The following is a 24,163-nucleotide window of genomic DNA, read 5'->3' as shown; positions in this document are numbered from 1 at the left end:
GGGCTAATAAGTGTTGGAAATAAGATTTTATGGCAAAGAGAAATGTGCAGTCCAATTAAAAAAAATTGGAGCAGTCATTTATATTCATGGTAGAGAAAATTAATGTTCATTTCAAACGGACCCCTTATCGGCTAGGGCATCGTTGTACAGATGTACTGTCTATTTCAAATAATTTAACAAATACTTTCTATTCTATAAATTGACTATATAAGTACCAAAAGCGTGTAAAATGTTATTTTACATGATGAAAAACAGTGTGCTAGGGAATAAAAAGTTTAATTATACTTTCATGTTAAATACTGAAATCTGATTGGTTTAGACGCAGTTGGCAATCCGTGCTATTACCCTCAGCGTTAGCAACACATTTGACAACGGGTAACAAAACGAATTGTTACATGCGCGTAAATTATGCGCGTACGGTTCGCCGTAGAATTCACTTCATTTCGATATGAAAGCAGTAAAATTTTCTTTAAAATTAAGACATTCAGTATAATAAAATAAATAGTGCCTGTTTGGGAGGGTAACTGTTGGAATTGACACCCCTCGAAAACCATTGTCAACCTCCGCTTCGCGTCGGTTGACAATGGTCGTCTCGGGGTGTCAATTTCAACAGTTACCCTGCCAAACAGGCACTATTTATATATTAAAACCTTTTGGTTTATTTTAATTTTTGATAACATTTGATCTGCTGCTCTGTATCTAGCTTACCTATCGAATTGAATATTTATACAATAATTATTCTACTTTTCTTTGAAGCTTGGGCACTTTCTTTGGCTCTTTTATTTAATTGATACAAGACAGCATAGTAACCATCTAAAGAATTACTTTGAAAATTATCACTACTAGTTGCCAAAACATACTGCTTTTAGTAGCTCTGCTGACATCTCTCTAAAGCCCTGTTTACCATGATTGTTTGACCCTACAATATTAATTACTCTAGTTTCACCTTCCTTGTTGATTTGAAAGCAAAGAATTCCCTTTCAGCAAAACAGTTTTTTTTTATCATAGAACTTACCATAATGAATAACAGAATAAACATTTCTTGTTTGGAAATAAGATATTGCTTAGTTTGTAAAAAAAAAAAGCTGGCATCAATTACAGTAATTTGTAAATTATACTGGAGAACATAAATAATTTTATGACGGCGCATCTAAGCATTAAAATGCATACATGCATTAAAGAATGAGTAATAACAATAATCAACAAGATTGTACATTAACATGTATATAGTTGTATGACTGTATATTATTAACAGCTACATGTAGGCCCCCTGAAAGCGGGTTTAAAATTAATGGAACTATAACTGAATCGTAGTAATTTTTTGCAAGATTTCTAAACGCTTCAATGTGAGCAAAAAGGCAACAAGATCGTATAAATGTTATGAAGATGTAAAATGTTTTCGTTTTTTAAAGAAATATAATCTTGAAAAGAATACGTTGTTTGGAAATATTCTGAGTTATCTCTCTTTTAAAAGTTGTACACAGTCATTGTTTTTTAAATGGTCTAAAATGCAGATGTCTTTTCACATGATTCTGCTATAAACTTTATGAATACCGGTAGATACCCCCCCCCCCCAAAAAAAAAAATAAAAAAATAAAAATTGAAATTGCTATGAAGGGAAAATTCAAATTTCATAAGATACACAAGGAACATGCATGCTTATTATATTGGTGCTAGTGTCATTTTAATGTACACAATGCAGGGAATTCAATAAAAAAATACATTCAAATGTGTAAAAACATTGTTCATTTAGTCAAAGAGATAAACATCTTATTATCAAGCTATTAATAATGCAATTAATAACACCTTGTCCAGCATGTTAAAGATAAACAGTAAATACTTAATATGTTCATAATGAACAAAAATTGCAAGAATTAGATAACCCTTAACCAAACAAAATCAAACTATTAATATAAAAAAGTTAATGATGATTTTGATTTATTCAACTATCATTGATTTGTATTGTTCGTATATTGTTTTGTTTGGGTTTTATCCCAATTGAAGAGTTGAGTTTCCAAAGCCCTAGGCGGTAAGTGCCATACTGAATGATTTGTTTTCGGCCCCCTCATTCAGACAACTCACGGGAATCAAAGGATGGCTGGTCTCCTTCAAGTAATTCTGTCAAAAAGATATAAATCAAAGTTAACGCATAAACAAAATCATATTTCAATATATTCTAATAAGTTAGATGGAGGTATTCCACCCAGTCAACTGAAAGATGACTAAAATTTAAGACAATTTAAACGTGATTAATTAGGAGAGCTACTGTATACAGGGAAATATACGCCTCGTTCTATATTTGCCCATTTCGACCTTCTTGTCAGCGGGCAAATGTAAGACTGGGCGAATTCCAATGTCTCATATCTTCTCTTTTTAAATAAAAATGTGTCTGCTGGGCGAATTCAAGACGTGGCAAAACTGTTTGCAAGTTTAGAAGGGTGAAAATAAAACGGAGCAAAAATAGCCTTATATACAGTATGCCCTTCAGTCACCTTTTGAGACTTTTCAGTTTACATTCAGTTGACTGATTGGCACAACTCATCTGTCGCCTATGATATATTAGTAGGGGAAAAACCAGGGTTCTGGACCAGTGTCCTCCCATAGAGTTACTATAGGGTATCCTCCTGGTATCCTCCCAAGGTGTGAGGATACCTATGACGTCATCAATTAGGTTTAATTATTAAACTAATTAAAGATGAATTATCAGTTTAAACAAATCTCGTTTTCATATCACAAATAAATTAAATCAATCAATTAAATTAGTTAAAAATATATCAATATATTTGCAATAATTAAAAAAAAAATGATCTACGCTTTTATGCAACACAGGTGACTGTAACGTTTGATTGATAACACCATTTCTATTTTTAGAACACAGGTAAACTTGTCGCGACAAGCGTGATGGTCATTGGACAAGATTAAATTGGTTTAAATATCGACAAAAATCGAAATTAAAAATAGATTTATGTTATCAAATTTTATTGTTTTGATGAATTAAACTTCAATTCAGATTTAATGAATTTAATAGTTACTTATATGTTACATAACCCCACAACAAACTTAACACAACCCTTTCTTTAGGGTAAACACAAAGAAGGAAAAGTATATCATGAAAGCATTTTAATCTTGATAAAATTAATTCCAATGAGTGATATGCATATTGTATGAAATTAATATTCTATAAAAAAAAAAATTAAGAGTCATTTAAACTTAATTAATTATCCAAGCATTTATATATGTATGTCTAGCACTGTACATACACTATATACAAGAATAATCTCTGTTTTGATCTAGACGCATTCAAGCGTAACACAGGTAAACAAGTCGGAACAGATCAGAATTAGAACTGGTTTCAGCCAGCTGAAAAATCAATAATTGGACGCCATTTGCAATTTCAGCGTAATTAGATTATCTTGTATTTGAAGATCGTGAAAATACCTTGAATGATTAACTAATTAAATAATAAATATAGGAAATGTACCAATTTAAATGTCATTCAAACCTTTATGCATTGAAATATATATGTATTATTTATTTATGAGAAGAAGAAAGAAAATGAAGTTTTTTCAGTTTAATTTTACAGAACATTTAATCAAAGCAATTTCTCTTTTTCTCTTGTTGGTGTATAGTTATATTAGCTTTATATATATTTCAAAATATAAGGCCACACATGGAATGTGAACCACATTATTATACGTGAACTGTTGGTACTTGTGATCTCCATATTTATTGAAACGTAAATCTTATATTAAAACAGTTCTAAATAAATTAAAATAACGCATTTTAACAAGTCCTTATACTTTTACAAACCGATAGAAACACAAATCCAAATGATAAATCACACATTTATTAATCCACAGTCGTATAAAAGTTATCGAACTTTTAAAAAAGCAACCACCAAACATACAGGTTATGTTATGATCTTGTTAACCACGAAGTGACCCACATTCGGTGAAGCGAGAATGCGACTTATCTCAACCTCTGTCAAATTAAACTAAGTCTGAAAATTGAAAATGTGGGTCAACGATGGGGAAGTTAACCAATCAATTCATAGAAAAGTCTACGGTCAGCTTCTCGGGTATATAAGGCCCAACGAAGATCGAAAAAATCACCTTGTGGTGGAACAGTCGACGAGGTAAGTCGCTCTTTTCTTATAAAAATAATTAAAAGGAACATTCATATCACTGTTATATTTAAGAAATATTTTTTCCTTCTTTAATACAGTTCAAAGTTGAATTATTTTTTGGATAAGTTTAATTAATTTCTTGTGAACGTGTTGAACATATTAACTGATACTTTTTTATCTTTAATTACAGAGACACATTGGAAATGATAAATTTAGCAGTATTCAGCAGACATTCAACCAATTAGTCTAAGTATTACAATTATACATACATACAATGCTAAAATATTTATAATAAGATTAATCAATTATCCACAACTTCATTTTCCTAATTATATATAGATTAAGCATTTGAGATTCTGAGGCATTGCTGCGTATGAACACGGTGTACCGATATAGGGCGATGTTACTAGCTCACAACGGACAGGGAGCGTTAACGTAACATGTCCCCGTCATTATCGGGAAGACCTGTCCGACTTAAGTTCATATGAACCCACTTTGGTGGGTGGAGCTCCGTCTTTGGTGACAGGGATGTTGATGGCCGTGCAAATGTCTTGAAACTTTGGTTTCCTAATCAGATATCAGTGCTTTCTATATATATGTTCTCATGTTTAAAATTTTCTAATGATTAGTGATATACATTATTAACATTGTGAGATCTGAGACATTGCTGCATATGAACACGGTGTACCGATATAGGGCGATGTTACTAGCTCACAACGGACAGGGAGCGTTAACGTAACATGTCCCCGTCATTATCGGGAAGACCTGACCGACTTAAGTTCATATGAACCCACTTTGGTGGGTGGAGCTCCGTCTCTGGTGACAGAGATGTTGATGGCCATGCAATTGTTTTGAAACATCAGTTTCTTAATCAGACAACTTTTCTTTGTTATGAAATTTCCCAATATGAATTTTATTATACTTCTCTCATTATCATATTTGCAGAATGAAGTCTGTCATCTGTAAAGTATGTGGAGCATCATTCACCCATTCATCAAATATGTATCGCCACTTAAGGTCTGCTCATAACAAGTCTGAATACAGATGCACTACCTGTGGAATGCAATTCAGGAGGAAAGACAACTTTCAACGCCACATGAGGAGACAGCATCAAATGTCGCATGTTGCAAATTTTGATACTATAAATCTTAACTCCACAACAGATACTGAAAACAATGTTGAAATGTCAACAGAGCAAGAAGAGAACAATCAAACCGGAGGTGGTCATACTACCGACGAGACTAGTGATTGTATTACAGAAGAGGAGGCCATAAATGGAAACCTCAAGGTTTACAATTTACCTGCTCTAGATAAATCTAAATATGATCCCTTACAATTCTTACATTCCAAATATGACAAAATTAAGAAAATTTTGAGGGTTGTCTTGTTGAAAAGACAAAGTGTTAAATGGTATTTAACAATGCAAGCCCGATTCAAAAAAGAAAAGAGGGACCAAACAGAAACGGTGGAGCCTCATTTTCACGGACGTTGTCATGTTGCCTTAAAAGTTGATGATTTGGAACAGAGTCTTCAAGATAGCAACAAAAAGATAATGACGTCATTTCTAGAATATCAGAGGCAGGGTAGCAACTGGACACTCGATAAAATTATCGGATTGACCTTGAATATTGCCAAGTACAAACCTTTACGTGGATCTAGTTTTATTCCGCTGCCAATTAAACTGAGAGCTAAAAAAGCCATCATTAATGTTCAAAATAGCGATCAGAAATGCTTTCAATGGGCCATCTTATCCGCTTTGCACCCTGCGACACACCATGCAGATAGAATTTCAAATTACATACAATATGCCGATGAGCTGGACTTTACTGGGATAGAATTTCCGGTACAAATGAAAGATATATCAAGATTTGAATCTCAGAATGATATAACAATTAACGTGTTTGGATATGAAAGAGGCAACATTTACCCCATTCACCTGACGAAGAAACGGTTCATGCGCCATGTTGACCTTCTGGTTATATCCAATGGACAGCGATCACACTACTGTTGGATAAAAAACTTTAACAGACTTCTAGCAAATCAAAATAACGATCGCAATCAATATTTTTACTGTTGCTATTGTTTACATGGCTTTACAAAAGCAAAACTGCTGGAAAAACACAAACCTTACTGTCAGATTCATGGAGCGCAAAGGACAGAATGCCCTCTGAGGAAAATAAGTGGTTAACATACACAGATCGATCAAAGCAACTCAAAGTACCTTTTGTGGTATATGCAGATTTTGAGTGCATAGCAAAACCAATTTCAACATGTCAACCCAACGTTTCTGGTCCAAGCACAACGAAACTGGCCAAACACATTCCTTCAGGGTTTACATATAAAATTGTTGGATCAGACGAGAGTTTGACAGAAGATCACGTGACCTACCGTGGAGAGAATGTTGCCGAAATATTCGTCGAAAACATGGTACAAGTGGAAGAAAGGTTAATTATAGCTATCAGAAACCCCTTGCCTCTTAATATGTCAAGAGAGGATGAACAGTTATTTCAAGCGGCTGCTAGATGTCATATTTGTATGCAAGAGTTAGGTTCAGATCGGGTTCGTGACCACTGTCATGTAACAGGAAAGTTCAGAGGTGCTGCCCACAATGCGTGTAATCTTAATTTGAAACAACGGGAACGCATCCCTGTCCTATTTCACAACTTGCGAGGTTATGACGCTCACATCATCATGCAAGCAATAGGAAAAATAAAAAATAAAAAGTTGAATTGTATTCCACAGAACCATGAAAAGTACATCTCTTTTTCTATGGGAAAACTGGATTTCATTGATTCCTTCCAATTTCTGTCAACCTCCCTGGAAAAGCTTGTATCAAACCTAGCAAAAGAAGGTTCGGAAAAATTCACACATCTTCAACACTACATTGAAAAAGAACATCCGGGGCTCATTGAAGAAAAACTTGGATTACTCATGCGTAAAGGTGTTTACCCTTACGAATATATGGAAAGTGTGGAGAAGTTTGACGAAACACACCTTCCAGACAGATTGGACTTTTACAGCAGCATTGATGAACGAGGAATATCAGAGGCAGATTATAACCATGCTCAATCAGTATGGAGGACATTCCAGATGTCAACTTTAGGAGACTACCATGATCTTTATATGGAAACGGATGTCATCCTTTTGACCGATGTATTTGAAAACTTCAGAAAGCTGTGTCTTAACATCTATGGACTAGACCCAGCAAATTTTTACACAGCACCGGGACTTGCATGGCAAGCGGCTTTGAAAATGACTGCTGTTCATTTAGAACTTTTTACCGACCCTGACATGCATCTATTCATTGAAAGGGGTTTGAGGGGTGGTATTTCTATGATATCACAAAGATACGCCAAAGCTAATAATCCGTATGTAGAAGATTACAATGAAAGCCAACCAAACAATTACCTCATGTATCTAGATGCAAACAACTTATACGGATGGTCGATGAGTCAATCTCTTCCAACTCATGGATTTCGATGGCTTACCAGACAAGAAATAGATTCTCTTGATATTCAACATATCGATGAAAATGCTGATGAGGGTTACATTTTATCAGTAGATCTTGATTATCCCGTCGAACTGCATGACACTCACAGTGATTATCCGCTAGCACCAGAATCATTTGAAGTGAAACCAAATATGTTATCATCCTACCAGCAGGTACTGCTCAAGGATCTCAATCTTCTGGATACATCAACTCGAAAATTAGTCCCAAATCTAAACAACAAAACCGATTATGTTATTCACTACATAAATTTGCAGTTATACCTGTCACTCGGTATGAAGGTCACTAAAGTTCATCAAGTCCTTACTTTTCAACAGGACCCATGGTTGAGAAAGTATATTGACTTCAACACGAAGATGCGAAAAGCAGCTAAAAATGACTTTGAGAAAGACTTCTACAAACTAATGAATAACAGTGTGTTCGGGAAAACAATGGAAAATCTCAGAAAACGAGTGGATATTCAACTCATCAACCGAGAACAAAGACTTCTGAAAGTCACAGCAAAGCCAGGGTTCAAATCATTTAAGATATTCAACAATGATCTTGCTTCGGTGGAACTTACAAAGCAGAATCTCATTTTGAATCGTCCTATCTACGTGGGATTTTCCATCTTAGAATTGTCAAAGGTATTAATGTATGATTTCCATTATAACCATATCAAATCTAGATATGGTAGAATGGCAGAGCTGCTCTTCACAGACACAGATTCCTTGTGCTACAATATTTTTACAGAAGATCTGTACAATGATATGGAGCAAGACAAAGACAAGTTCGACTTTAGCGACTACCCATCAGATCATTTTCTACATGATACAACCAATAAAAAAGTCCTCGGAAAAATGAAAGACGAGACCACATCAGTGCCCATGACCGAATTTGTTGGGCTGAGACCAAAAATGTATAGTCTCACATTTGGTCCAAATGAAAAACGTACGGCTAAAGGTGTCAGCAAATCTGTGATAAGATCAAAATTGCGTCATACATCTTACAAACAATGTCTCTTTGAACGGCAATCTCACATGGAAACCATGGTGACATTTAGATCAGATAAACATCAGATACACACTATTGCACTGAACAAGACAACTCTATCTCCCTTTGATGACAAGCGGTATATCTTGAATGATGGAATTCATACATTAGCTCACGGACATTGGAGGATTTCCCAGAATGCATCAGATACGGTTATTTAAGGAGTGAAATGAGAGATTTTAGTCATTTCATAATCTGCAGTCGAGGTGTTAACATCTATCATTATGAATCAATGCAAGGTTTGTCTGAAATCTTATGTATGGCCCCAGGATTTACAACGTCATATAAAACTTAAACATCCAATCAAAGAGAAAGGAGATACTGAGAATTTACACCACCAGCAGAAATATACTGTTTTTTCCCAGCAGCAGCAGCAGCAGCTGCTGCAGCAGCAGCAGCAGCAGCAGCAGCAGCAGCAGCAATATTCCATGTCTACCCAACAGCAGCAAAACACTTCAAACAATTATCTACTAGGGATTCATGTGTCAGAGCCGGGGATATATGACACTTCACAAAATGATTATTGTGCAATACATTCCCAGCAGCAGCAGCAGCAGCAGCAGCAGCACCATCAGCAGCAGCAGCAGCAGCAGCAGCAGATATTTCAGTTCAAACATCCATTTACTGCCAACGTATCGGGCCCTACCTCATGTGGAAAAACTTACTTTGTAAAATCACTTTTACAGAACAGCTTAACCAAAATTACACCCCCACCAGAACGAATAATTTGGCTATACAAACGGTGGCAACCTTTGTATGACGTTATAAAAGACACAGTTTCCCCTACTGTTGAATTTATTAAAGGAATACCAATGGATTTGGAAGATGATTCGTTTATAAACCCTCAAACAAGAAATGTTTTAATTTTGGATGATTTGATGTCAAGCGCTTCAAAGGATACCCGGATCAATGAATTGTTTACAGAAGGGAGCCATCACAGAAACCTTTCAGTCATCGCTATTAACCAGAACTTATTCTATAATAAGGATCCAACCCAAAGACGAAATTGTCATTATCTTGTTCTGTTTAAGAATCCGATAGATAAACAACAGGTGATGACATTGGCTCGACAGATGTATCCTGACAACACCCAGTATTTGATGAGAAAATTCAAAGAAGCAACCGAAAAACCTTTTGGATATCTTTTAATAGATTTAAAGCCGACAACACCCGAACCAATGCGCATGCGCACAGAAATTTTCTCAGACATGCCTATAAAAGAACACAAACCCGGCGCAACAAATCAGTTGCAAATACCTTTTGAAGAAGAAAGGACGCATTTAAATAGCTCTGTTGAAGTAAAAAGACCAATGTTTGCAATTATGGATTCGTCTGTAGGTTCTGCTCTGTCATCTTGTGATGATTGTGGACTTGTATTTGATAGTCCACATGACCTCCAACGACATATCAAGAGATGGTGCCCAGAAAATGAAAATCGCAAACGACAACTATCTCTAGATGATCACGAGGAACCACCAAAAAAGAAGCACCATATATTTCAGTCAGATGAATACGAAATGGACAATGAAGATGATTCTCCTACTGAGTCAACAGAAGAAGACTACTTTAAAAGAATGAAACGGAGAGCGAAGGTTACAAATGAGGATACATGGTCCGAAAAGGTTAAAAAATATCGAAAAGAAGGATTGTCTAAAAGAGAAGCAGAAAAAAAGGCAAACAAAAAATGGAGGAGACTGATTTTATCTCGTTTTTGAACCTTTATGGAAAAACTATTCTGGACATGCTGGACTTGAAAGGGGGACAGATTCACGAGAAAGTAATGAATAATGTTGAAAAGTTCCTTAAAAAGGGATATGAAAACTTACCAGCCGTTCGTATGGCTCTTAGAAAGTACAAACATCTGCTTGAGGAAATGATGTATTTGTCAGATGACGAAGAAACTAATGACAACGAAACAGACAGTGAAGATGAGGATGAAAATGATGACGTGGATTCTGAGGGAGAATCAGGGAATGAAAGTGGGGAATGATTTATCTATAAATCAGTGTGATATAGAACTGTTGATTCATTTTAGCGCTGCGGATTGCTGAGGAAACATGTCGTGGGAAAATTATTTACATGAAATTTATTACAATCCCGAGAATGCTGGAAGTTTTTTGGGACCAGATAAATTGTTTCGGTATGTGAGGAAAGATGGTAAATATGTTATAAGTAAATATAAAATCAGAAAATGGTTACAAAAGCAAGAGGCTTACAGCTTACAGAGATCTGTACGGAGACGTTTTAAACGAAATAAAATTATGGTGACCGGCATAGATGACCAATGGTCTGCAGATCTTATGGACATGAACAAGTTTGCTAACCACAACGATGGATTTGCATATATACTGGTCGTCATTGATGTCCTGTCAAAGTATTTGTGGATGCGACCATTAAAAAACAAAAAAGGAGTTTCCGTTGCCAATGCGTTGAGGGACATTCTTTTAGAAGGTAGAGTCCCAAAACGAATACGAACTGACAAAGGACAGGAATTTCGAGCCAAGGAAGTCCAACAAGTTTTGAAAGACCATAAAATAACTCATCTATATGCTCAAAATGAAACCAAAGCTGCGATAGCCGAGCGTGTCATAAAAACTATAAAAACAAGGATTTATCGTTTTATGACTTACAAACAGGGGTATGACTACATAAATAAACTTCAAACATTTGTGAAAAGTTACAATGGCACATATCACAGAACTATTGGTATGGCTCCTAAAAGTGTCAACAATCGAAATGAAACAGCCGTATGGTGGAGAATGTATTGGCCAAAGGAACACATGAATGTTAAAAAGACAAAGACTGTAAGAAAACCATTTAGATTTAAAATTGGTGATTACGTTCGACTAACTCATCTCAGAAATCCATTTTCTCGAGAATACGATGAAAGATGGACGGGTGAAGTGTTTATCATTTACCAGAGGATTTTACGTGGTGGTTTGCCTGTCTACAAAGTACAGGATTTTGACAAAGATGAAATCAAAGGAACTTTTTATCAATCTGAACTTCAGAAAGTGGATGTAAACGATGATGACCTATGGAAAGTTGAAAAAGTTTTGAAGACCAGAGGAAAAGGAAGGAACAAACAATTATTTGTCAAATGGTATCATTATCCAAAGAAATTTAATTCATGGATTAACGCATCTGATGTATTAAACCTATAAATAGAAGAGTGTACTACCCTGGAAAGGTCCAACATCAGATTCCATTATATCAAAAAAAGCGTACATATATACAGATCGCTCAAGTAAGATATGATGGATGGTAGACGACTCTTTTAGTGTTAACACTATTGTACATTGTAGATAAAATATATGTGTGTCATTGTAAAATGAAGGTGGGATGACTCTCCGACCCATGCTTCATTATTGAAACGGGGAAAATAAATATATGTTAATAAATATGTGTTGTCTCTTGTCTTTTAATATGGTTTAAATCAATTTAGCTATTATCACATTCTTAGAATTTTTTCTATAATATTTTTTGCAATGTAATATAAATAATCATTTACCATGACAAATCAGAGCAATCGAGAACATAATTTCATAATTTTACAATTGACTCTGTTTTATTGACGGGTGCTTTTTGAAAGTTACTCAAGTCGATTTTGGGTTAGATTCAACTAGATCAGAATTTCAAACTGGGTATAATACGTAAATAATTATTACAGATTAAATTAATTGATATATTTACCAATTTTATAATCAATCAATCATTATTATATTTAAAATCGACACTTGTTTTAATTGATAATTTATTATTAATTAGTTTATTATTTAAACCTAATTGATGACGTCATAGGTATCCTCACACCTTGGGAGGATACCAGGAGGATACCCTATAGTAACTCTATGGGAGGACACTGGTCCAGAACCCTGGTTTTTCCCCTACTTATATTTACAGATTATTCTTAATAGCTGCTACAGTGCTGCTATCGTGAAAGTTGACAAAACTATCCTATCCTATCCTATATCCTGTATCCTGCATCCTATCCTGCAAATAAGTTCTATCCTATCCTATCCTATCCCATACCTTCAAAATATAGGAATGCAAGTTAAGTGAAACGAAATTTAAAGAATAAAATGATTTTATTAATTAATGTAGTACCCAAAATGAATAAAAAAATCTTAAAACCGAATATTCTTTGAGCGGGATAACTTACTTACCTGTGCTACGGTTAAATTAAATCGTACGCCGGATGGACACAATAATGTAAACAAACAGGTAAGCGATTGTATTTTTGATTTTATTATATTTATGCATAAAAAACAGAAAAATAACTTCGATGCACTTATTGAGGAACTGTTTAGTCACATATTTTTATCAAATTATTTTCTTATTACACATAACGGAGCGTAATTATCATTATTCGAACGAATCGTTCGGCGATAAATGTAAACACGATCTGGAAATAAATAATTCCTTTAAGAAGTTTATATTGTTTATAGGTAAACCACTCGGAGTTATTTTTAAAGTATAAATTCTTAAGCATTTATAGCTTGCTAACTTTTATTAATCGATATGTGCAGGTTAATATTGGACAGAAATATGCGTTCCTGTTATTGGGCATCGAAGAAATTCTATGGAACGTGAAGCAATGTCTGTTTCTTGTATACATGTTTATCTTTAAAAATGCCGAATTGGTCGTTTATAAATTCAAGCTTTTATTACTTTGCAGATTTTAAATGAAATAAATACATAAATATATTTCTGACGTTGTCAAATTTTGCATGGAATTCCCGCAGTAACTCCGTACTTGCGTACGAATTGACAAAGATGTAGCGCCGACATTTTAGCGCGCATCAATGTTATGCACCGCGTTCTTGATATAATAATTATTCTTAAATGGTTTAACTTGTAAAACGTATTAAATTGACATTGAAAATACATTGTTAAGCCAATTTTCGTTTCGCAAAATAACTCTGAAATTTATACTCGAATCTGATTGGCTACAGGATGCAGGATAGGATAGGATAGGATAGGATAGAACTTAACTTTTATATTTCTATCATGTATCGTGCATGCTGCATCCTATCCTATCCTATCCTTGTCAACTTTCAGGATAGCAGCACTGTAAAATATGCTTTCTTTTTCATGATATCATAATAATTATGATATCTGAAATCAAATTCAATACTTTTTATTTTAAAAAAGTTAAAGGTTAAAACACTTCTCACTATATTCCCAATAATGCTAAATAAATTGAAAATGTGTATTTTATGCGGTTTTTTTTCGATATATTTTATGACGTTAAAGATAAACGACTTACATGGGCATATATCAAAGCGTTCTTCCTCTCTTCATGGGTTGTGTGGTTACCAACCCATACAAAGAGTTCTTGTTTTGTGTCAAAAATAAAGACATCCTTCAGGGAAAAAATCATAACAACGAGATAAGCAAGAAACGAATTCATAATTCATTAGAAATAATGTTTTTGATAAATACGTGTTCCATATCTCTGTAAAATCTTAAAATGCATTCTCGGTTTTATTTATTAATCTTACAAGATACATGTAATATAAAATGAGCAATTATTAAGAATATGTAAATAGAAAAACAAATCTCCTACGTTTTCGTATATATGTATATGATCCAATATTAATTTTAAAATGTAAAATACAATATACATCATGATTACTCATTCCACAAGATGATATATAAGGAACACAAATGACAGTTATTTATCAGTTTAAAAAAGCTTACGTTGCCATCAAAATCCTTCAGGCCAACAGGACCTTCTTTTTCCAATGAAAACTTCAACGAGCCGTCAGCATCTGATAGTCTGCAAGTTAAGATATTCATTTGAAAAAAGCACATTGACGAAAAGTACACGATACACTATGAATACGTAAATAACGGTCTGCAGGGTCATAGCAATAATTATAATCAGTGAGTTTTTATTCAAACTACAGTTATTCCGCTTTTCCTATTCGTTGTATTTACATTTTTCCCCTAATTTTACCTGTAGAGTTCATGTTCTGAAACATCAGTTGATTCCATGTCTTCTTCAGATTGAAAGTCTTCACTCTCGGTTTGGTCCAAATGTCGGAAGAATACGCCCTGTAATAACATCAGAATGATATATTTCTATGTTAAGGAGGCCAGGTACTAAAAATAGTACCAATATACATGTACGTGTATCGGCCTTAAAGTTAAATCGTATATGTATTCTGTTTATCTATAACGTTATTATATAATAGAAAAATATTTTGGATTATAATGTGGATATTTTCAATTATCTTAATACAAAGCTCTTTGTATATGGTATAATTTAGTCTATAATTGGTCATGAATATCAAGCCCTTAGAGGGAATTGAATGAAATAGCAAGAATAAGTGACTAAAGAAAATACATCTGTAACAAACCGTTCCACCGGCTACTTGGTCCAGAACTGTCGTTTTCACAGCTTTTCCACTTCTTTCAGCCCTTAGTGAGTTAACATACTGCAGAGCCTTAAACACACACACACAAACATTAAATATCTTGTTTCAGAAGTCGAGATAATATTATTAAAGCATTTGCATTTAATGTATACTGCATTTTGTATATGACGCTTAAACTTTAAAAAAAAGCTCGTTTTGTGTTGATAACTCACCCTGACTCTTTCGTCTTTGTTGGAGCCCTGTCCATTATATTGGTAGATATGAAGTCCAAGGTCCAGGATGTACACATCTGTGTCATCAATGTACTTCTCCATACGTGGGATCTAAAGCGAAACAGAAACCAGTCATTGTATTAATATATTTATTCACCTTTTGTCTAACACACTTTTTTGTTTGATATTTATGTACCAGTTTGTAAGTTTATTTTTTAACAAGGTAAACGGCACATTCGATTTTATTTCTCAATATCTGCATCTTTTTATAATAATACAATCATATCTGAACAACACATTTGCATGTGGTATGTACAGAACTCCCAAATCTCCAACAAAAATTTAATTTCTACGGTGTCTTGATAAATCATAATACCTGTATTTTGCATAGTAATCATCTTATATGAAACCGAATGAAAAATATTTTTAAGTAAAGAGTTTTAAACAAATATAAACCTCTTTCACCATGACTCCCCGCTTGTCACCATGGAAATGGAATAATCTGGGTTTGTACTGTTCTGGCTTCACTCGACGAAATCCGCTCTCTGCCCCACCATGCATGTATCTATTCCACGTAAAAATAATCAATATACAAGTACCATTATGTGTTTGACTTTATTCAAACCATTGAATTATTTGAAAGGGAGATTAACTCTAGTTTTACTTTTACTTAGAAATATGTTGTTAAGAGATCTGAATGATATTTCTAACCATGAGAGAGAGAGAGAGAGAGAGAGAGAGAGAGAGAGAGAGAGAGAGAGAGAGAGAGAGAGAGAGAGAGAGAGAGAGAGAGAGAGAGAGAGAGAGAGAGAAAGAGAGAGAGAGAGAGAGACGGAAGAGAAGGTAGGGAGATGGATGGAATAAAGAAAGATACTGCGCATTTCCCATAATTTTCCAGTATATTAATTATTAATTCCCCCGTTTTACTCACGTTATTGTGTTGAAGTAAGTCTTGAAGAGCTTTGACTCGTGACCTTGAACTTCTCTGTGCTGGACAGGGGCGTCATCTAAATATGTGTCTAGTTCCACTGTCTTGTATGCAGCAGTGGCATACTCGTCCTATATATCCAGAACAATACAAAACGTGTCAATTAAAGAAAATTAATTGTAAGAATTCGATTTATCTAAAATGCGGTGTTCATCTGTGAAAAATATTATTTCATTTTGTGAAATATTATCTGAGCAGTTTGCTATGTGCATGTGCTTTATGTTAAAGAATGATGGAATAGATGTTGAAAAAAATCATCTATTAAATGGCACCTGTTGCATTTTAATTTGCCTTCTACAATGATCTTTTACTGTGTACACCATACCATTTAATTGTATTTTTTTTTCAATAATTGATTGCATTATATCATGTCTACACAGCTAAACAAATATTTAAATACCACTGTGTAGTCAAGGAAACGTTCTTAAATATCTACAATCAATCATATAGTCTAACCATTTTAACTAAACTGTGTTTGCAAGTAATATTCCCCATGGAATGCGCAAAAAATACTGCTGACCAGCAAATTGCAGACTTTGAATATTTTGAATTTGCATTAAGGAAAATAAAAGTAACCATACGTGCAAATTCACAAGTTTAAATCAATTAGCATGATTGAATGACATATAAATTCCTGGGTCAATGTAATATTTCTAATGAGTGTTTGGATGCTCTTTAGTGTTTAATATGGTTATGTCACCGAAACATTTATGTGTCTATAATAATAGTTTAATTATTTTCAAAGACTTACTTGCGTACTGTATTTCCCGATCCAGAAGTGAACATCATAAAGCAGAGCGTCAGAGTCCTCCTTCTTGTAGGTCTTAAACACGAACATAGAACATACATGTACAAACATATTGATGGAACTCATCTTGGTGTACAATCATTTTTATAATGTTTTGACATTCTACTTACTGTATATCTGGTAATTTTTGCGATGATCTATTTTCGCCTTTTTTTCGCGACGTCTTTCAAATAGCAAATTATTGAATACGAAGATATAACATTCTATATCATTTCCTATAAGAAACATTTTAAATCGCAAAAAAATGGCTGACGCAAATTAAAAATGCTACACATTTTCCCCTTTTTCGCAAAACAAAAAATACAAAACAACCGGATACACGGTATATCATAAGATGTACGTTCATTGGCAGAGTAGTTTTTGAAATGATTTGAAACTTTATTATAAAACTTTTAGGCAGTAAAAGAATGTTTATTCATGTAGTGTTATATTTTTGGACCTTTATTTTATAAATTCATGCATAGCAAATTCATTGACATGATAATTCTTACATTTAGAACTATATAGGAATCTCCATCAAAGAATTTTCCATAATCCTCCTCCGGCCATGAAGTTACTTTGAAGTTCTGAATGAAATGCAGACAACAATACTTCATATTCATAGCACGTGATATAGAGAGAACCGTGGAAAATTACGAAGATCAGCTCGAAGCTTACCACAATTCGCCATATTTGAATTCCCGGTTTTAAGCCAGCCTTTTTCCAAGCTCTTTCACAAGATGCGGCCGACTCTTACAATACAAAAAAAAAAAACAAAAAACAGAAACATGCCTGACTTGTTTGGTAATCAAGTTTAATAAAACGTTGGATTCCTCGATTTTTAAACAGATGTTAATAACATTTTAAAACACTAGACCTTGACCCGTGCGTGCACGGGTTGACATTGCATATTATGTCGTTCATTTACGAAATAGATACATTGAATTTGCAGAATATGTTGACATTCAGAACTCTCGGAATTTTTCATATTAAACGCACTGTGTTAGAGTTATCTCCCGGTTTTTTTTTTCATGCCATGAATAGGATATATTGCAAATTTCTAATGAAAATTTACACGTATTTGTATCATCGTTTTTTAGTTTACCCATGCAAATGTGATATTGTGGAAACATAAACTAAAGAGCATTCCGTGATTTAGCTTGAATGGAATGCGCATGCGCAAGAATGTTAAATCTGAAAAATTCAGAAGATTTCCGGATCTTAAAGGAATTTTCGTTGATTATTTATTAGCGAAGCCTGATTGAGAAAAAATAAAAACAAATTGTTAATCTCCTGGTACCAATTATGTTAAAAATATATTTAAAAAACCAGAAGACAGAACTCTTCCGATTTCTCGGTATTAAGGCCCAAAAAATTGGAGTCTATTATTTCAATATAGTAGTATAGATATACCTCCTTGATTTATGATATATTTTCCTAGTTTGCCGAGTTGCTTGAATTAAGAAAACGATACCTTGTACCTTAATGCAACTTTTGAAAACGAGTGCGAAATGACCCCCCCCCCCCCCCCCCCCCCGACTTGGAAAGATAAATATTCAAATATAAATACAATGTGGTACTGCTGCAAAATATATCTATACACATCATCTATGTGTATTAGTTTAATCGAGTTTAAATGTATTTACGGTGTGTAAACAAGTGATACAAGGGATACAAGGGATCAATACAAATACTCCTTGTGCCTGGATATTGAATAATCCATCCCTTTTTTCTCATGAAATAGGTGTTTTAATCTAAATTCAAAAGCAGGCAACTTTATCAAAATGTAACGATCAAATATAAAGAAGGGCCTTACTTGACTTTGATTTTACCTCTTTTATTTCGATGTACGAGAAAATATTAATATAACCAGTTAGAAAAAAGATGAAAGGAAATTTTCTCTTTAAATACAATTTAAATTCAATAATGCGGATGACTGTTCCCTTCGAAATAAACTTTTCAATACTCTGAAAGAGCACGAATAAATGTTTCAACTTTAATTAAATCAATCTTATTCAGATTTGCTAATCTTAACATATATAGACATTCCAATCCCACACAATAAGCTCAACAAACTCTAAAAGAAGTAAAAAAAAAAGTAGTGGAAAATATCATTCACGAAAACAAAAACTCAAAGTCAACAGTAAAACGTTTCATAATTGTCATTTATCATAAGCGAATGAAAATTAGGGTGATTTTTCATAAGATAAATTGTAAAATATGTCAATCTTGAGCGATTTTATTTCTCCTCTTTTTAATGTGTGATTTGATTCTTTTTTTAATGTTGATACTAAAGACCGCAACTTTACTAATCACACAGGTTAAATATGTCAAGATCTGAACAAAGCATACATCATTCAGAAAAGACTTCATTTATATCGAAATTATTGAATAAAATATTCTTTCTATTCTAAGCAACGTTTTTCTTCAATCAACATTTTAGAAATAAATTTTATAATTAGCATTTTTCTGAAAATACATGTATACATAAATTGGTTTATGTAGCTAGCTAATTTTTTCGTTTATACATGTACTGTAAAATCATTAGAATTCGCGGTGGCTCAATTTTTCGTGGTATTCATGGGTAGCCCTAGCCCGTGAATTTACATCCTCAACGAAAACGAATTAAAAAAGAGTGATCATCGTTAATGCAACTAAAAACTGACGCATCAACGAAATTACAACCCCACGATTAAGGAAAAAACCCACATTTCACGAAAATTGCACCCCACGAATTTAAATGATTCCACGGTATTATGTCTTACTTTTGACGTCTCTTTCTTCTTTTGACCCGAAGAACTCTAGATTGGAATCCTTCCAGTCATACTGTTTCTGCTTGATCAATCCTGTAATCATGCACAAAAAGGGAAGGAAAATAATAGAAAGTCAAATTATTGATTTCATAAAAGTTGTTTAATGGCGTTACACATATAAGTATGTAAACTGTCACATATGCATGTGCGCACTTTCTCGTCTTGAATTCTAAAATCTAAAGATCTACCTAAAAAGTAGCGATCAGAATATGCATGCTTATACATTCGAACATCTTTTTCTGATATTTTATCAAACTTAACCGGATATGATTTTGAAAGCGATTTTTCAAAAATACTGGTGTCATACCCACACCAGTGTTTTAAAAAATCGCTTTCAATTATATCTATTCATTTAGCAAAACTAAACGTTCAACTTGCATGCATGTAATTTGAATTAAAAGTTTCACATAACATTGTAACCTCTCAGTTTGAAAAAAGAGTCATGGTACTTATTATCATATAAAACTCAGCCCGAATTGTAAGAATAAGTTCGTTTGAATCGAGATTTAATGCATGTATTGAAAATCATCTTACAAAATATGACTGCTTCAATTTGTGTACATAAATAAAACGGAAACTCATTTTCCTTCCGCTCTGACAAAGATGTTTCTAATTGTTGCTTTGTTCATATAGAAAATAAGCAGATTGAGATAAAGATGACAAAAAAAAAATCTGAAGTACACAATATGTAACCGAAATACGTTCTCTATCACAGGAGTTGACCACCATTTCTAAACATGCCCATTTAAAAACTGGTTCAAGGTGTTATTATTTAATATACCATCAAAGTTGTTTACATGTTGTTTCTTTAAAAAACAGAAAGTCAACAGGCTGAAATAAATTCTTCACTTACCTGTCATTGTGTAGCCGCTGTAAGTGGCTCTAAAAATCAATAAATAAAAAACAATACATTCAGTTTAATCATCGAGCGATGTGTAACATATGTCGCATCAGAAAAGGCCCGCGATCGTTTATACCGATAAAAACAATCCCGAATTCATGATCCGCATCATGTCATATCGAACCGGATGATGCACGAAGTCACGCGGTATACTGCATACAGTGAGAGAGCTGTGCTAGTCAGGTATGTACATGTATGGACCTCCCTTGCAAGTTTTGGATTCTTTCCGATTGATTTCAGGGATTTCACACGATCGCTGGAAATAGTTGAAATAGGGTTTTAATAAACGCATAAAAGTATTATTTTTGTGATAACAAGACTTAGTATTCGTAGATAATCTAACAGATGATTGCCCCCACTTTGGACCAGACTAAATTTCTCACCAAAATTAGATGATTTTGCAAAACAAAAGGTATATAATTTACGCTATAGTTTGGAGTAGTAAAAGACCCTTTTTATAAAGACCAACAGGGTCAATCAACTTGTAACAGCTATTGTTTTGTTCTAATACGTGAATATTCTATCTGGTACAGGCAGATAGCTAACCATGCACTATTTTTATTGTGTGGTATACGTTGCCGTCGTGCAAAAGATTGTTAAAAACTACAATAAATACAAATAGCAATTTACAAAATAGAAAAAATGTAGAACCATTACTCTATTAAATACCTTAAAAAATATATAAATTACTTTTAAGACAAAAATGGCGTGCCATACTTTTGAGAATGTTTTATCTGTTTGATAAATTTCCATTTGTAATAATACTTTAAAAATATGATTCAATACTGACAAATTAAATCAATTACGACTATAAAAAAAAAACTTACAGAGTTGTTTGAGGCACGCATCGGACAGGATGGAATAGGGTTGACAAAATGTGACTCGTCACTCGTCAGTAAAGCTGACGGGAAGTGAGTGTTTGACAAGAACTAAATAGTTAACTTGTACCAAAGATGTTTATATTAAACTTAGAGTAGTAGGCTTGTACATAAAATACATGAATTTTCAAACTGAACTATAGACAATACAGTGTATATATAGAAATGATGACAAATATATCAGACTTTAGAGGATCGGCTTGCAGATACGTAAACTCAATGATGAGCATTTTATTAAGTATTGTAGATCTAGATCCGAATTTGTGTTTTGTTCTTTCTTTTAAGGTGGCTCTATACACCACTTTTTGATGACACAGTACGCAAAAAAGTAAATCTGGAAGCATGTAATTCCGGTACTGGCTGATTTAAATTGAGGCGAATTGTATGGAGACCGCTCTATTAATTCTTTTTTTTTTATATGAATAGTCTTAGATTTCATTTGTTAATTGGAAAAATCATTACTTACAAGTAATGTTACACCTTCACGTTGTGTCGTATTATTTATCGTAAAAAACAATAAAATCAAGTATAATATTTTAAATAGTATCTTTCCAATTTTTAATGTCTTTCAGCGTAGCTCGGTGGGTTAGTGGGTGCACTACAAACCGGTAGGTCATGAGTTCGAATCCCGTTGAGGGCAATAAAATTTTCAATTTTCTAAAATGTATTTTTTGGTTGAATACTGTCAAAGAAAATTCTAAACCGTTGAAAGTATTTTAATTATGATATACTTTAATCCACATTAATATTGACAGATGTTTCTAACCATCATAAGGGGATGGGAGGGTGGCTTCGAATTTCTCTCAGGGTGGGATACATAAATCCTATTAGTTTATTTTCCTCTTTATTTATATGACTTAGTTTTGCATTAAAGCGAATAAATCCCCTTATATAGGCCTATAATGAAATATGTATGTATCTATCATTCCATCGTGATATTTAGGAAATTTAACTCAGAAATGAAAAGTCCCCAAGATGTTTGGGCCTTGGGACTTACGAACGATAACATTTACCTGAGGAAATTTCATACCAAATAAAATTTAAAATATTTTTTGGGGTTTATTTGCAATGATTTTTATTCAAATTTGTTATGTCACAGTTATTAAAATACATTTTCTAATAACATCAAGCAGCTTTTTTAGATGATTTGTCAACAGAGTAAGAAAATATGAAAAATTATGTTTTGGGGAAATACTAAAAAATTGCAATAATAACAGTTTTGAATGTTAAGAAGTATTATATTTATTTTTAGGTGTCCGAAGTAAATATCCATCACATGACAAAAGATTTCTCTAAATTTCTTAATAGTTAACTTTTTAAAAATTATTTTACAAAAACACGAAAATACATTTGAAAATCCTTTAAAAATACCTATAGTATCCCTACTATCATTTTAATATTTGATAAGTATATGTTTTGTGGTCTTCTATTAAAAATTGAAATAAACTGTGAGTGTATAGAGCCACCTTAAACCGCTGTATATTATATGGTACATGTAAATTACATATGTCATACTTGGTTTAAAAGAAATATCAAAAATTTATTATAAAGATTGTTATGATAATAAAATTGAACTTCAACTGCTTATCACAAATACACAAATTTAACAAAAGGTTACATGTATTACACTTAATGTTTTTATTATGTTACCCGTATTAAACCTTGATGTTTAAGAAACAAATCTTGACATTCTCTCCTACATTGATGAGTAAGTTTTTTTGCGTATTGCATGTCAACGTCAACCTTAATCTGGATTTTTTTCTTAATTCATGCAATTAAAACCACAAGGCACCATCGTCTAGCTAGTATAATGAATAAACTAGCGTCTCTTTTCCCACTATGGTATTTAATGATAGACACAGTTAGCTACCACGTGTATAAAAAAATCATCATGTCTGTTAATTAACAAATTGTTTCCCCATTTCTAAAAAGACAGTAAATATCTTTATCTGCTTATTATGGTCTGACTGTGGTTTTACAATCTTCATGCATTGTCAGCAAAAACTAATCTTCTTCTTCTTCTTCTTCCATTTATGGAGTGGACTCAACTTGAATTTAAATAATCCAGTATTAATAAAATATATTAACTAACAAGAAAATGTTTCCTTTGTTAATTCATGAGGGTATGAAGAGCTAGTATCTGATTAGAGCATTAAAATTATGCCGCAGTAATCATCAAATAAAATGTTTTATTGTTTATCTTCATGTCTTTCTCTGACGAATTATTTAATTGATTATTAAAAGTAAATTATAAGATAAATTAGATTAATAAATCAAAGACTAATTAAAGAAATTAAATTTTTTCATTATTTTACGACAATTCAATATTTTGCATAGAAAAGCAAGAAAGATAACTTCCATACATTTGCGATACTTTAAATAAGCTCTGTATATTAGAATTAACTGCATATTAAAAGTTTAATTATAATTTTATGTGCATCAAATTTACTCACAAACATTGGCACAAATCTTGTTAACAAATGAGTCTATAGTTTGATACACACAATTGCCGATGAATGAGGAAAATTTCATAAC

General features: G+C 33.2%; 1 protein-coding gene across 3 annotated transcripts; it reads right to left on the bottom strand.

The window, feature by feature from the left end:
- Positions 1-1,614: 1,614 nt before the first annotated feature.
- LOC105340568 (gelsolin-like protein 2) lies at positions 1,615-21,674 on the bottom strand. 3 transcript variants are annotated; one of them, XM_066082427.1, is made up of 14 exons: positions 21,578-21,674; positions 20,703-20,731; positions 19,802-19,882; positions 17,715-17,788; positions 17,549-17,623; positions 17,001-17,072; positions 16,193-16,320; positions 15,718-15,826; positions 15,262-15,372; positions 15,032-15,118; positions 14,629-14,726; positions 14,370-14,448; positions 13,936-14,031; positions 1,615-2,118 (listed from the first exon to the last, which is right to left on the bottom strand). In XM_066082427.1, exons 2-14 carry the CDS (start codon positions 20,707-20,709, stop codon positions 2,023-2,025), a joined length of 1,113 nt encoding a protein of 370 aa, XP_065938499.1. In that variant the 5' UTR covers positions 20,710-20,731; positions 21,578-21,674; the 3' UTR covers positions 1,615-2,022. The 3 variants fall into 3 exon arrangements, with proteins under 3 accessions (XP_065938499.1, XP_065938498.1, XP_065938497.1); XM_066082426.1 differs by lacking the exon at positions 21,578-21,674 and having other exon boundaries at positions 20,703-20,843; XM_066082425.1 differs by lacking the exons at positions 20,703-20,731; positions 21,578-21,674 and having other exon boundaries at positions 19,802-19,892.
- Positions 21,675-24,163: the final 2,489 nt, after the last annotated feature.

The sequence above is a fragment of the Magallana gigas genome, chromosome 4 (genome assembly GCF_963853765.1).
Source record: "Magallana gigas chromosome 4, xbMagGiga1.1, whole genome shotgun sequence".
Classification (NCBI taxonomy): domain Eukaryota; kingdom Metazoa; phylum Mollusca; class Bivalvia; order Ostreida; family Ostreidae; genus Magallana; species Magallana gigas.
This window is presented reverse-complemented; position numbering and strand designations above follow the sequence as displayed.